This window comes from Bos mutus, chromosome 10 (assembly GCF_027580195.1).
Source record: "Bos mutus isolate GX-2022 chromosome 10, NWIPB_WYAK_1.1, whole genome shotgun sequence".
In the NCBI taxonomy this organism is placed as follows: Eukaryota; Metazoa; Chordata; class Mammalia; order Artiodactyla; family Bovidae; genus Bos; species Bos mutus.
Window position 1 is genome coordinate 82,283,975 of NC_091626.1, and position 12,921 is coordinate 82,296,895.

General features: G+C 40.0%; 1 protein-coding gene across 1 annotated transcript in view; it reads left to right on the forward strand.

Annotated features, from left to right (window-relative positions):
* The window catches only part of RPGRIP1 (RPGR interacting protein 1), a 35,221-nt gene that overhangs the window by 14,642 nt on the left and 7,658 nt on the right, over window positions 1-12,921 (forward strand). Inside the window, exon 11 of the mRNA XM_070378328.1 lies at window positions 5,568-5,665. Coding sequence (XP_070234429.1) covers window positions 5,568-5,665 — 98 coding nt within the window. The remainder of the gene's footprint in view (window positions 1-5,567; window positions 5,666-12,921) is intronic.

Genomic DNA, 12,921 nt, shown 5'->3' on the forward strand with positions numbered 1-12,921 from the left:
TGTTAGATCACTGGTGGAGTGGGCCAGTTTCTGACGCAGTTGTATGTGGGGTCCCGGGTGTCCCAAAGCTCGTGGGCATGGCTGGGGCCCAGTCAATCCCATGTCCCAGTTGGGCCTACTGGGTGATTGTGGTTTGCTTGTGTATGATGTCTGCCCCCTGCTGAGTAAGGCTGATCCAGAGGCTAGAGCAGGCTCTCCGGAAGGGTTGGCCATGTCCAGAGTTGACTGTGGGCTCATGGAATCTTGAGTCAGCCTGTCTGCTAATGGGTGGGGCTGTCTCCCCACCCAGTTAGTTGCTTGGCCTGAGGCACCCCAGCACTGGCACCTACAGGCCACTGGGCCAGCACAGGGCTTGGTCCTGAGGCTCCTAAGTAGAGGGAGGATTCCACAGTGGTGCTTGCCAGCAGTGGTGTCTAGGTGGTAGAAGGAGCTCCCCAAAATGGCTGCTGTCAGTGTCCATGTCCCAGGGTAAGCTGCACTTGCCTACTGTCTCTCTAGGAGATTCTTCGAGATCAGGAGGTGGGATTCCTATCAAGCTCCTCTCAATTTATTGCTTCCTCCATGAGTCCTCCAGCATATGAGATTTTGTGTGCACACTTTAAAATGAAGTCTCTATTTCCCAGTCCCCTGGGATTCCTGAAAGTAAACTTGTCTGGCCTTCAAAGTCAGATGCTCTGGGGGGTGAATCTTTCCAGTGCAGGTCCCCCAGGCTGAGGAACCCAATGTGTGGCTGAGATCTCCCTCTCCTCTGGGAGAACCTCTGCTGTTGTAATTATTCCCCAGTTTGTGGGTTGCCCACCAGAGGGTATGGGACTTGACTGTATCACAAGTCCACCCCCTACCCATCTTGTTGTGGTTCCTTCTTTATAGCTTTAATTGAATTTTCTTTCTAGAAGGTTCTGTTTTTTTCCCTGATAGTTGTTCTGTCAAAAGTTGTGATTTTGGTGTGTTTGTGAGAGGAGATGAGCTCAGGGTCTTTCTGTTTCACCATCTTGGTTGATCTCCCACAGTGGTTTTTTCAAAGATTCACACAGAAACTTCAGTATAGTAATCCCTATGTAATTCAGCCCAAGATTCAAGTGTTTTAGGCTTGATTTTTATTAGAGAAGCTTTGAGAAATGATTGCAAACATCCCTGGTTATACTGCAGCTCTGTAGCCCCAGGATCTAGGGTTTACACTGGGGTAACTCAAGCCCTCACACACAGAAGGTTCATCCTGTCATCCGTGAGGACTTTCTTACCAAGAGCAATGTGTCGGCCTCTGATTGACGATCAAAGCAGAAGAGAGATCCTTGCAATAGGATTTTTTAAGGTAAAAACTTTCCAATGTCAGCCTCTGGAGGAAGCACTTTAGGTGTCTCAAAGTTACATACAGCAACTTGACACTTTCATCCAGAAGCTCATTTTCTGTGAGGTTCAAAAATGCCAGTGAGTGCTTGGTTTCAAAGGGAGAAGGAAAGATGAACTCAATGATGAATGGTGACAGAACAAGATACCAGCATGAGACAGTACAGATTACATTTTGGGTGTCTCAAGGCCTCACACAATGCGGAAAGAACATCATTTTGGTCGTTTTCCTTTGAAGGCCAGATATGTTGCCTTCTTATGCATTGCCACTTATAGCCACCAAAAGTGAGGCAGAAGTTTCAATAAGCATCAGCTGAGGAAATAACTTTGAGAATCACTTTCTGCACATGACAGAAGAGCCTAATTTCTCATAAAGAATCCTCACCAATGAAGTACTAAGAAATCTCTGATGTCCAGAAATACTAGATTCTTGTTTGAGCCAAACATGGAACAAAGATCCATCCAGACAGGAAGCAATTATTGATCATTCTTGGACTCTCAATATCTGGTTTTGATACATTTTCATTTTCCAGAAATATCCCCTTTTGTAACTGTAGCAAACCTTTCTGAAAGGTGCTTGAGGCAGAACAATTTGAGTTCATGATACCCATTTCATTTTTCAAATATTGGGATATCTCCGTATCATAGACCATTGCAGCCTTCACAAGCTGCTCTTCCTGAGATTTGTAAAGATAGTGCAAAACCACCTTTATGTTCATCATTGAGGAAAAGGGTTTATTCTTTTCAGACTATGTTTTGTATTTCAGTAAGTCCCATTTGACCTCTAATTGACATTTGGCAGTCAAAAATTCTCTCTGGCCTCCTGACTCTCTCTTCATTAGAGAGGCTGAATAAGTATGCTGCTTGGGTCAGTTGGGAGTTCTTTAGTCTTTTTTCCTTGAAAAGTAGCTTCTGCACGTTCTCAGTGTCCTACTTGAGTCTATCCCTGTCTTCCTCCTTCTCACTCTCCAAAACGTTGGATATAATGACAAGAAACTGCCAGCTACTGAGGTGGATGACGAAGTAGTAGTCCTCACAGTCTGTGCCCCACTGAAGGGTATCCCCATCCAGGAAAGGACAAAGATCAGAGTCGTCTGACCAAGACCTCCTGAGGGCTTCTCCTGCAAACACAGATGTGTGCATTCACATGACCTCAGCACTAGGAGAAACAGAGCCTTCATTAGAGCTTGGAGGGTTGCCAGGCACCTGCACGAACTGGTTGCAAATAAAACACAAGAACAGCAATGTGGTAGTTTGGCAAGCCAGGGCTGGCTCTTTCCTCTTCCTCATCTCAGTTTCAGACAAGTGCAGACAATCCAGCACTCCTGTTTAACATTGTAGTGGAGGTTTTAATTATTGCAATAAGAAAAAAAATATTGCAAAAAGGCAAGAAGAAAAGTTGTACAGATGGGAAAGGAAGAAATAGTGTTACCTTTATTTGCAATCAACATGATCCTCTATTTAGAAAATCATAAGAAACCAATAAAAAATTTTAAACAACTGAAACTAGGAGCAAGTGAATAAGGTTGCAATATGTAAATCAATATTTCAAAATTAATTGTATTTCCGTATTTTATAAATGAACGATCTTAAATGAAGAAAACAGTTACATTCACACTATCATCTAAACTTTAAAGAGGTTTAGGAATAAGTTTAATGAAAGAAAGGTAAGTCCTATATACTGAAATCTACAAAAGTTTTTAAGAGAAGTTAAGGGAAATTCAAATAAATGAAATGTACCATGTTTATGGATTGGACCACTCAAAATTATAAAAATGATGCAATTCTACCCAAATTTTATATAGAAAAGCAAAGAATCTACCTGAAACAATTTAGTAAAAGAAAAAAATTGAAATGTTTGTACTATTTGATTTTCAAAGCTTACTATGAAGCTGCAGCAATTCAGACAGTGTTACACTGTCAGTGTTAGCACAAAGATAGATTTATATACAGAGAAGGCAATGGCACCCCACTCCAGTACTCTTACCTGGCAAATCCCATGGACGGAGGAGCCTGGTAGGCTGCAGTCCATGGGGTCGCTAAGAGTCGGACATGACTGAGTGACTTCACTTTCACTTTTCACTTTCATGCATTGGAGAAGGAAATGGAAACCCACTCCAGTGTTCTTGCCTGGAGAATCCCAGGGACGGGGGAGCCTGGTGGGCTGCTGTCTCTGGGGTCGCACAGAGTCGGACATGACTGAAGCGACTTAGCAGTAGCAGATTTATATATCAGTGGAACAGAATTGCTAATCCAGAAATAGACCCTTACATTTATTGAAAATTGATTTTCCACAAAGGTTTCAACATCATTCAGTAGGGAAATCTAATCTTTCCAATAAATGGCTCTGGGACAATCTTATCCACATACAGAAAAAAGAGAGAACTTAGACAAGACACCGTAAAACTTCTGTGGTTAATTGCTCAGTTGTGTCTGACTCTGTGACCCCATGGACTGCAGTCTGCCAGGCTTCTCTATCCATGGGAGTTCTCCAGGCGAGAATACTGGAGTGGGTTGCCATGCCCTCCTCCAGGAGATCGTCCCAATCCAGGGATCAAACCCAGGTCTCCCACACTGCAGATTACAGACAAAACATTCTCTGACCTGAATTGTACCAATGTTTTCTTAGGTCAGTCTCCCTAAGCAATAGAATCAAAACCAAAAATAAACAAATGGGGCCTAATCAAACTTTACAAGTTTGTGCACAACAAAGGAAACCATAAACAAAATGAAAAGAAAACTAGAGAATGGGAGAAAATATTTGCAAACAATGTGACTGGCAAGGTCTTAATTTCCAAAGATACAAACAGCTCCAACCACTCAACAACAAGAAAAAATAAAACACCCAATAAAAAAATGGGCAGAAGACCTAAATAGACATTGCCCTAAAGAAGACATACAGATGGCCAGTAGACACATGGAAAGATACTCAACATCTAATTATCAGGGAAATGCAAATCAAAACCACAATGAGGTACCACTTCACACAGGTCAGGATGGCCATTATTAAAAAGTGTACCAATAATAAATGTTGGAGGGTATGTGGAGATACTCTTACAGTATTGATGGGAGTGTAAATTGGTATAGCCATTATGGAAAACAGTATGGAGCTGCCTCAAAAAGCTAAAAATAGAGCTACCATTTGATCCTGCAATCCTACTCCTCGGCATATCTGGAAAAATCATACTTTGAAAAGATATGTGCACCCCAATGTTCACTGAAGCAGTATTTACAGTAGCCAAGACATGGAAGCAATCTAAATACCCAATGATAGATACACAGATTAAAAAGATGATGAGGTAATGGAATATTGCTCAGCCATAAAAAGAATGAAATAATGGCATTAGCAACAACATGGATGGATTTAGAGATTATCCTACTAAGTCAAGTAATTCAAACAGAGAAAGACATAGAATATAATATCACTTATATGTGGAATCTAAAAAATTAGACAAAGTTATTTAAGTTATTTATTTACAAAACAGAAATAGACTCACAGATCTAGAAAACAGATTTATGGTTACCAAAGGGGAAAGGTGGAGGGGAGGGATAAATTAGAAGTTTGGGATTAACATGTATACACTACTGTATATAAAATAGATAATCAACAAGGACCTATTGTACAGCATAGGAAACTCTACTCAATACTCTGTAGTAACCTATATGGGAAAAGAATCTGAAAAAGAACAAATACATGAATATGTACAACTAAATCATTTTGCTGTATACCTAAAACTAACACAGCATTGTAAGTCAATTATAATCTAATATAAAAAGAAAATTTTAAAATAAGTAAATAAAAATGCCTACCTTAAAAAAAGTTTTAGGAGTATCAAGATCACATTGTAAGAAAGAGCATGTGGGATGAGAGATACTGTTTGATGCCAGTCTTTGTAAAATACAATCTGCTGCATCCTGATTATATTGTTTTTCCTTGCTTAGTAATTTTCTCCAGTCCCTAAAAGGACAAATTTTCTCTATACCTACTATCTATCTTCCTTCATTTTCTATTTTTCAGAAGTGAACCTTGTGTGTTTGGTAATCTTCTGAAGAAGTGAAACTTTAAAAAAGAGGGTTTGATTCTTAGTAACTACAGCCAAAATCTAGGTACTCAGAATTAGTACCTAGATAGTAAATTGAAGATGTAGGTACTAAGTCTTTTCTGGGATAGACAGCATGCTCCAAAACGGCTCTGTAACTCTAAGTCTCTTCTCTGACAGATAAAGAATTCTGTGAACAAGCTTCTGAAGGCAGTGAAGCGCAAACGACAGACAGCGATGAGATAGTAACACCTGTATCTCAGAAATGCCCTAAGGCAGTAAGTACACTGGGGTGACCACTGTGCAGGAGCCAAGATCGTAAGTAATGCCAGTGTGCTTAATGGCCGTGTGTGCCAAGTTCAAGTCCCGTTGTAATGAACCAGATGGGAAACAAATTATTTAGTTAAATTTACATTGCGATTGAATGGAAGTTTGTTGATACAGGCAGATGAAAGGATCATTTTCTTGATTTGGCACTAATATAAATGAGGACTGACTTCAACACTTGTCTCTCCTCTTTGGATCCCTTACCTACTTCCTTCATTGTAAATTGTGATTTACCCAGCCTGTGACACCCCTTTCTTTAAATCTACCTTAAGAGAGCAGTTTTATTTTGGGAGGTGGAGGCTGGAAGAAAAAAAGCTTTCTGGGAGGGCTCAGAGAGATCATTCAGTTTTTGAAGGTTTTTATTCAACCTTTAAAACCTGTAATTACAATTATATATTAAGCATTTTGGCCTCAAATCTCTTTTGGAACTAATTGAGGCTGTGCACGCGTGCACACACACACACATGAATAAATATTCACAGGTATATTCACAGTCATTTTGGAATATTGTGAAGTTATAGATAAGATAGAAGACAATCACTCTAGCTGCTAGAATGCTCCCTCATACATTTGTAGGCAGCCAATAAGTATTTGTTGAATGAGTGACTGAATGAAAGATTAAAATCTAATTGAGAATTATGAACCTTATTAGAAACAATAAAGGAGAGCATAGGGCTATCTAGAATCCAGTGGGTAGATTATGTGATATAACTCTAAGGTTTATGAGAATTCCAAACAGGAAAATTACTGTTGCTTTTGTAGAGATCAGAAAACTCTTCCTTGAAAGTCAGAAATCGTACTGAGGTTTTATAAAAAAATGATGAAGGATATTGGAGTGGGGAGAAACGATTCAAGTGCAGTAGACTCAGGCCGTTAATATGGCAAATAGTTAAGTTTATTTTCTGAACTTTTATCTGTCATATCTTTTTTAGACACTGTGTAACTGGTATCTTGAGAAATGTTTGTAGGACAGATCAGAGCCATAGAATTAGAACTAGACCATAACACCTTATCCATCATAAGGTGAAGAAGACCAGGTGATGTGTCCAGGATTGTAGCGGTAGTTAATGAAAGAGGTGGAACTTGAGTCGTTTTCTAAACTGTGTACCTCTCAGATCAACCCAAAAAGCAGTCAGCTGATCAGCAAATTTGGAGCCACAAGTCAGACAGATGACATTAAAAATATTACCCTAGGACTTCCCTGTTGGTCCAGTGGTTAGGAACCCCCCTGCCAGGGGAGACGGGTTTGATCCCTGGTCCGGGAAGATTCCGCATGCTGCAGAGCAACTAAGCCCGTGTACCACAGCTACTGAAGTCCATGCACCTAGAGCCTGTGCTCCTCAACAAGAGAAACCTCTGCGATGAGAAGCTGCTCACCGCAACGAAGAGTAGCCCGTGCTCTCCACAGCTAGAGAAAACCCACACACAGCAATGAAGACCCAGTGCAGTCAAAAATGAATAATTAAAATAAAAATTACCCTAAATCAAATACTCTTAAATGAGGTCTTTTAGAAAACCTTTATGTACCCAAAAATGTTACTTGGTAAACTAAACATGAAATCTGATCATATTTAGTAAGAATTAGTATTGTTATCAAGTTAAACTTAAAACACAGACACATGTATACTTGATACCAGAAAAGCTTTATCCAAAGTCCAAGTTTGGGAGTTCCCTGGTGGCCTCATGGTTAGGATTCCATGCTTTTACTGCCATGGCTTGGGTTCAATCCCTGGTGGGGAAACTGAGATTCCACAAGCTACATGGTGCAGCCAAAAGAAAAAAAAGTCCAGGCTCTTGTTCAACTCATCCATAAGAATTTGGATGGGTAACACAAACACAAAGGGGAAGAAAAAAACAAAACACACAAAACTACACCAAAGGTGAGGATTAAAGAGAAGGAGCAGGGGGAAAATTTCTTAGTGGCCCAGTGGTTAAGATTAGCATTTTCACTGCTGTGGCCCAGATTCAATCTCTGGTCAGGGAACTAAGACCTTACAAGCTACGCAGCATGGCCTGAATAAATAAATACAATTTGTTTTAAATAAAAAAGAAGCAGTTTATTGAGGCAGAAGTGAAAATTACACACTCAGAGTGCAGGCCTCCTCACAAGTGAGGGGCATGCCACAAGGATTTTTGATCCCCCTTTTATCCTATTTTTAGCCCTTTGAATGGACGGGAGTATTTATGATTAGGGGTGGAATATTCATCGAGGGGAGGGTTGAAGTATGGCCTGGATTGCCCCAGGTTGCATCACCTCTGGGTCTCATGCATTTATTTCCTGAAGACATTATACAAGTGCTCTAAGAACTGTTCTCCCTTACTAGTCAAGCACCACAGGGGAAGGTCAAACAGGGTTATCAGCAGTCTGCACATTTTTACTGTGCATGGGCCATGGTTTCTGTGGTCTGAGTTTCTTGTTCAGATGCTAGAAGTTTCTGTTTTAGATGCCATTTCTTCATGTTCATCGTCTCATTAAGTGCAAAATAAAGAGGTATATAGGCTGTCTTTGGGCCCAGCCTTGTCTTTCCTGCCTCATACTCAATCCTGTTTGTATTTCAAAATAGCTGGGCATGAAAGATGGAAGAGGTTGAAGGTCCAGAGACAGTGGCTGGGCTCTAGCCCCCTTCTGCCTGGAGTCAGCCACCGCAATGGAGGAGGCAAGAGAATGTCATGTTTAGGAACATGGAAATGTGGTTCAGACAAAAGTGGTTTAGATCCAGGCTCTGCTTTTAGTATCTATACCATTTGGGGGGAGTTATTTAACCTCTGTTAGGGTCTATTTCCTCGTCTGTAAAGTGGTAATTTTTTTTTAATTGAAGTATAGTTTATTTACAATGCTCCAGGTGTACAGCAGTGAGATTCAGTTATATATATTCTTTCTCAGATTCTTTTCCATTATAGGTTATTACAGGATATTGAATATAGTTCCCTGTCCTATACAGTAGGTCCTTGTTCTTTATTTTATATATAGTATATAGTAGCTTATATCTGCTCACCACGTACTCCTAATTTATCCCTTCCTCCTTTCCCCTTTGGTAACCCTAGATTTGTTTTCTATGTCCAAGTCTATTTCTGTTTTGTATATAAGTTCATTTGTATCATATTTTAGATTCCACATATAAGTAATATCATATGACATTTGTCTTTCACTTCACTTAGTATGATAATCTCTAGGTCCACCCACGTTGTTGTAAATGACATTATTTCCTTCTTTTTATGGCTGAGTAATATTCCATATTATATAAATGTATGTAGTATGCTGTGCTAAGTTGCTTCCGTTCATGCCCAACTCTTTGTGACCCCATGGACTGTAGCCTGCCAGGCTCCTCTATCCATAGGGTTGTCCAGGCAAGAATACTCGAGTGGGTTGCCATGCCCTCCTCCAGGAGATCTTCCCGACCCAGGGATTGAACCTGTGTCTCTTGGATCTCCTGCATTGGCAAGTGGGTTCTTTACCACTAGCTCTACCTGGGAAGCCCAGTGTGTGTGTACGCACACAGACACACACACACACACACACACAGCATCTTTATTTGTCTGTTGATGGACATTTAGATTGCTTCCATGTGTCTTGGCTATTGTAAACAGTGCTGCTATGCATATTGAGGTTGTAGAGTGGTGATAAATATGCCCATTTTATAGCCATGTGGAAAGATTTAAATAAGGTAATATGTGACAAGGGTTTAATATAGTGCTTGGGACAAATTAAGCACTAAATGATAGTGATGATGATGGTGGCCACGGTCTGTCTCCTCTCTGAAATACTTTAGTTCCCCAATGCAAGCTTCTATGGTGTGGTAGTGGCCCCTACAAGGAAGGACAAAGCCCTAAGGGGACGAGATCCAGACAGAGGGCTGTCATTTCCCTTCTAACTGCCAGGTCAGTTGTATAGGTTACAACTTTAAGAACTTTCGCAAATGTCTTTCCCTTGTACTGATTAAAAAAAAAGCAAAGCAGTCATAGTACATTTGGGTCTTTAACTCCCTCTCTTAAAGTCCAGAATTAGAAGAGTTCCTTTATCATGGGATCTGAGTAGGACTGTTCCAGAGGAGGCTCTATTAATCAACACAAGGTTCCTAAAGGCCTTCTATACTTCCAAGAATCCCCAGGAAGGGATCTCAATCCAGACCTCATGGTTTCCTCCATATGAAGTTCTGTTCCTGATCTCAGGAGTCAGTCTCCTACTAAGTGAACCATATAACTAATCCTCTTATTAACCTCTCCTAATGAGAAGGGAACAATTATTTCCATTTGCTCTGTGGCCTCAGATTACTGTCTCTTAGCCATAGTGTATATAGTGTATTTCAAGAACCAATAAAAGAGAGGTTTATTCTATTTTGTTATACTCTTAAGTTCAGGAATTGAAGATTTCTTGACCCGTTCGTTATGTGTATTAATTAGTTTTAGGAACTCTGCCCTTTTCTCTCCTCAAAATTAGCTAGCACACCTGAATAAGCCAAAGGGAGCTATCTGTCTGTCACTAATGCTGAATAACTAACTGCTCTTAGGGGTTCTGCTAGCAAGTTCAAATGAGGTAATATATATTTCAGTTATTAATATGGCTAATACTACTAGTTACATATATAATATTACTAATTATATAAATGACATCAAACTATAGATCAACTGTACATATTCTTTTATAATGCTTTTGATCTTGAAATAATTATAGATTTGTAAACAGTTACCAAAAAAAAATGTATGGAGAGGTACCATGTACTCTTCATCCAGTTTCCCTCATTTTTCAAAACAGTTTTGGTCTATATTATTCTGAAACATGCATTTTTCTTTTTTGAAAAAGTTTTTCTTTTTTAAAAAATAGCTCAGTTGGTAAAAAATCTGCCTGCAATGCAGGAGACCCGGGTTTGATTACTGGGTCAGGAAGATCCCCTGGAGGAGGACATGGCAACCCACTCCAGTATTCTTGCCTGGAGAATCCCATGGACAGGGGAGCCTAGAAGGCTACAGTTCATGGGGTCGCAAGAGTCAGATATGGCTTAGTGACTAAATCACATCACCACAAGGTATAGCTGTATAATAGTGTATAAGTTTCAGGTGTACAACAGTGATTCACAATTTTTAAAGGTTATTATTCATTCATAATTATTATAAAATATTGGCTATATTCCTTGGCTTGTACAATATATCCTTGCAGCTCATTTATTTTATACATAGTAGTTTTATGGCTTAATCCCCTACTCCTATCTTGCCCCTTCCTGCTTTTCCCTCCCCACTGGTAACCACTAGTTTGTTCTCTGTATTTGTGTGTCTCTTTCTTTTTCATATATTCACTAGTTTGTTTTAACTTTTATTTATTTTTTAATTGAAGTATAGTTGATTTACAATGTTGTGTTATTTTCTGTATAGCAAAGTTACTCAGTTATACATATACTTAGTTCCATTCAGTTCAGTCACTCAGTCGTGTCTGACTCTTTGAGATCCCGTGGATCGCAGCACGCCAGGCCTCCCTGTCCATCACCAGCTCCCAGAGCTTACTCAGGCTCATGTCCGTTGAGTCAGTGATGCCATCCAACCATCTCATCCTCTGTTGTCCCCTTCTCCTCCCACCTTCAGTCATTCTCAGCGTCAGGGTCTTTTCAAATGAATCAGTTCTTCACATCAGGTGGCCGAATATATTCTTTTATATTCTTTTCCATTATGGCTTATCATAGGATAGTAAATATAGTTCTCTGTGCTATAGCTTAGGACCTTTTTGTTTATCCTTTCTGTATGTGACAGCTTACATCTGCTAACCCCAATCTCTTACTCCATGGCTCCCCCAACCCTCTCCCGCTTGGCAACCATGAGTCTGTTCTCTATGTCTGAGTCTGTTTCCGTTTCCTAGATAGATTTCACTTGTGTCATGTTTTAGATTCCACGTATAAGTGATATCATATGGTATTTGTCTTTCTCTTTCTGACTTACTTCACTTAGTATGATAGTCTCTAGTTGCAACCATATAATCCTCACAGGACCCGTGTGAGTCCTTCAACAAGTAATCATGGAGTTACCTGTCTCATTATTTGCCAGGCTCTGTGGCTACAATATAATAAATAAGGTAGACTTAGTCCTTTCCTCTTTGAATCTTACGTTCTACTGAATGAAAACAGATATAAATCACTGAACAGATACTTGCTGATTCTAAATACTACAGAGAAGGCACATTGGGTGATATAATAATAATGGGAAGAGTTGAGTTAAATGAGGTAGTAAGGAAAGAATTCTCTGAGGAGAGGATGTTTCAGGTGAAATCTGAAGAATGAGAAGGGAATCCTTGGGGGGTAATTACTTCAGGTAGAGAAAATGGCAAATGTAAATGCCCTGAGGTAGCAAATAGTTTGATTCATCTTAGGCAGAGGTCTCCACCCTTTTTGGTAGCAGAAACTTGGTTTCGTGGAAAACAATTTTTCCACAGACTGGGGTGGGGGTGGGGGTGGTGTGGGGATGATTCAAGTCATTACATTTATTGTACACTTTAATTCTATTGTTATTACATCAGCTCCACCTCACATCACCAGGCTCTAGATCCAGGAGGTTGGGGACCCTTGATCTAAGGTACTGGAAAGCAAGGGAATGTTATGTCAGTTTTATCTCAGTAAAGGTGGGTGGGGTGGGGGGAGGTTCCACTGTAAAATCTCATAGCCAGCCTTTACAAATGAGCCTTGAAAGGAACAAATGTGTGGTGACTGCACCTAGCTTTTGCAGAGTTTGCCGTGTGCAGACCTTGTTGTTCTGTCTCTGTACAGCCAGGTATCTACAATAAAAGAAGGAAAGAGGGAGGGAATAATGGTGCAGTGACACCTTTGTTCCTGTGTACTATTCTGTTCTTGGTAAATGTCTTTGTGGAATAGATTCCTAGAAGTGGAACTGCTGATTTCAAAAGGCATCTGCTCTTGAAATGTTGATGGATTCTACCACATTATCATCACCCAAATGATACTAATTTGCACTCTCAGCCTGTAATGGCTTTTTTTTTTTCTCATAGTTTTATGAAAACTTCCCCCCCAACATCCTCAATTTAATGGAATGAGAACAACTGTGAGGGAAAGAATCAAAAGTAATTTTTTTAAATTTAGATCTAGTTGACATGGAGAGATAACAAAACAAATTAGTGGTATGTTAGATGTTAGGTCTAAAGGGGTTAGCAAAACAGAGTTACGGTCCTAGAACCTGTGGAGCTTACCGTCTATGAAGTGCTGTCCAACAG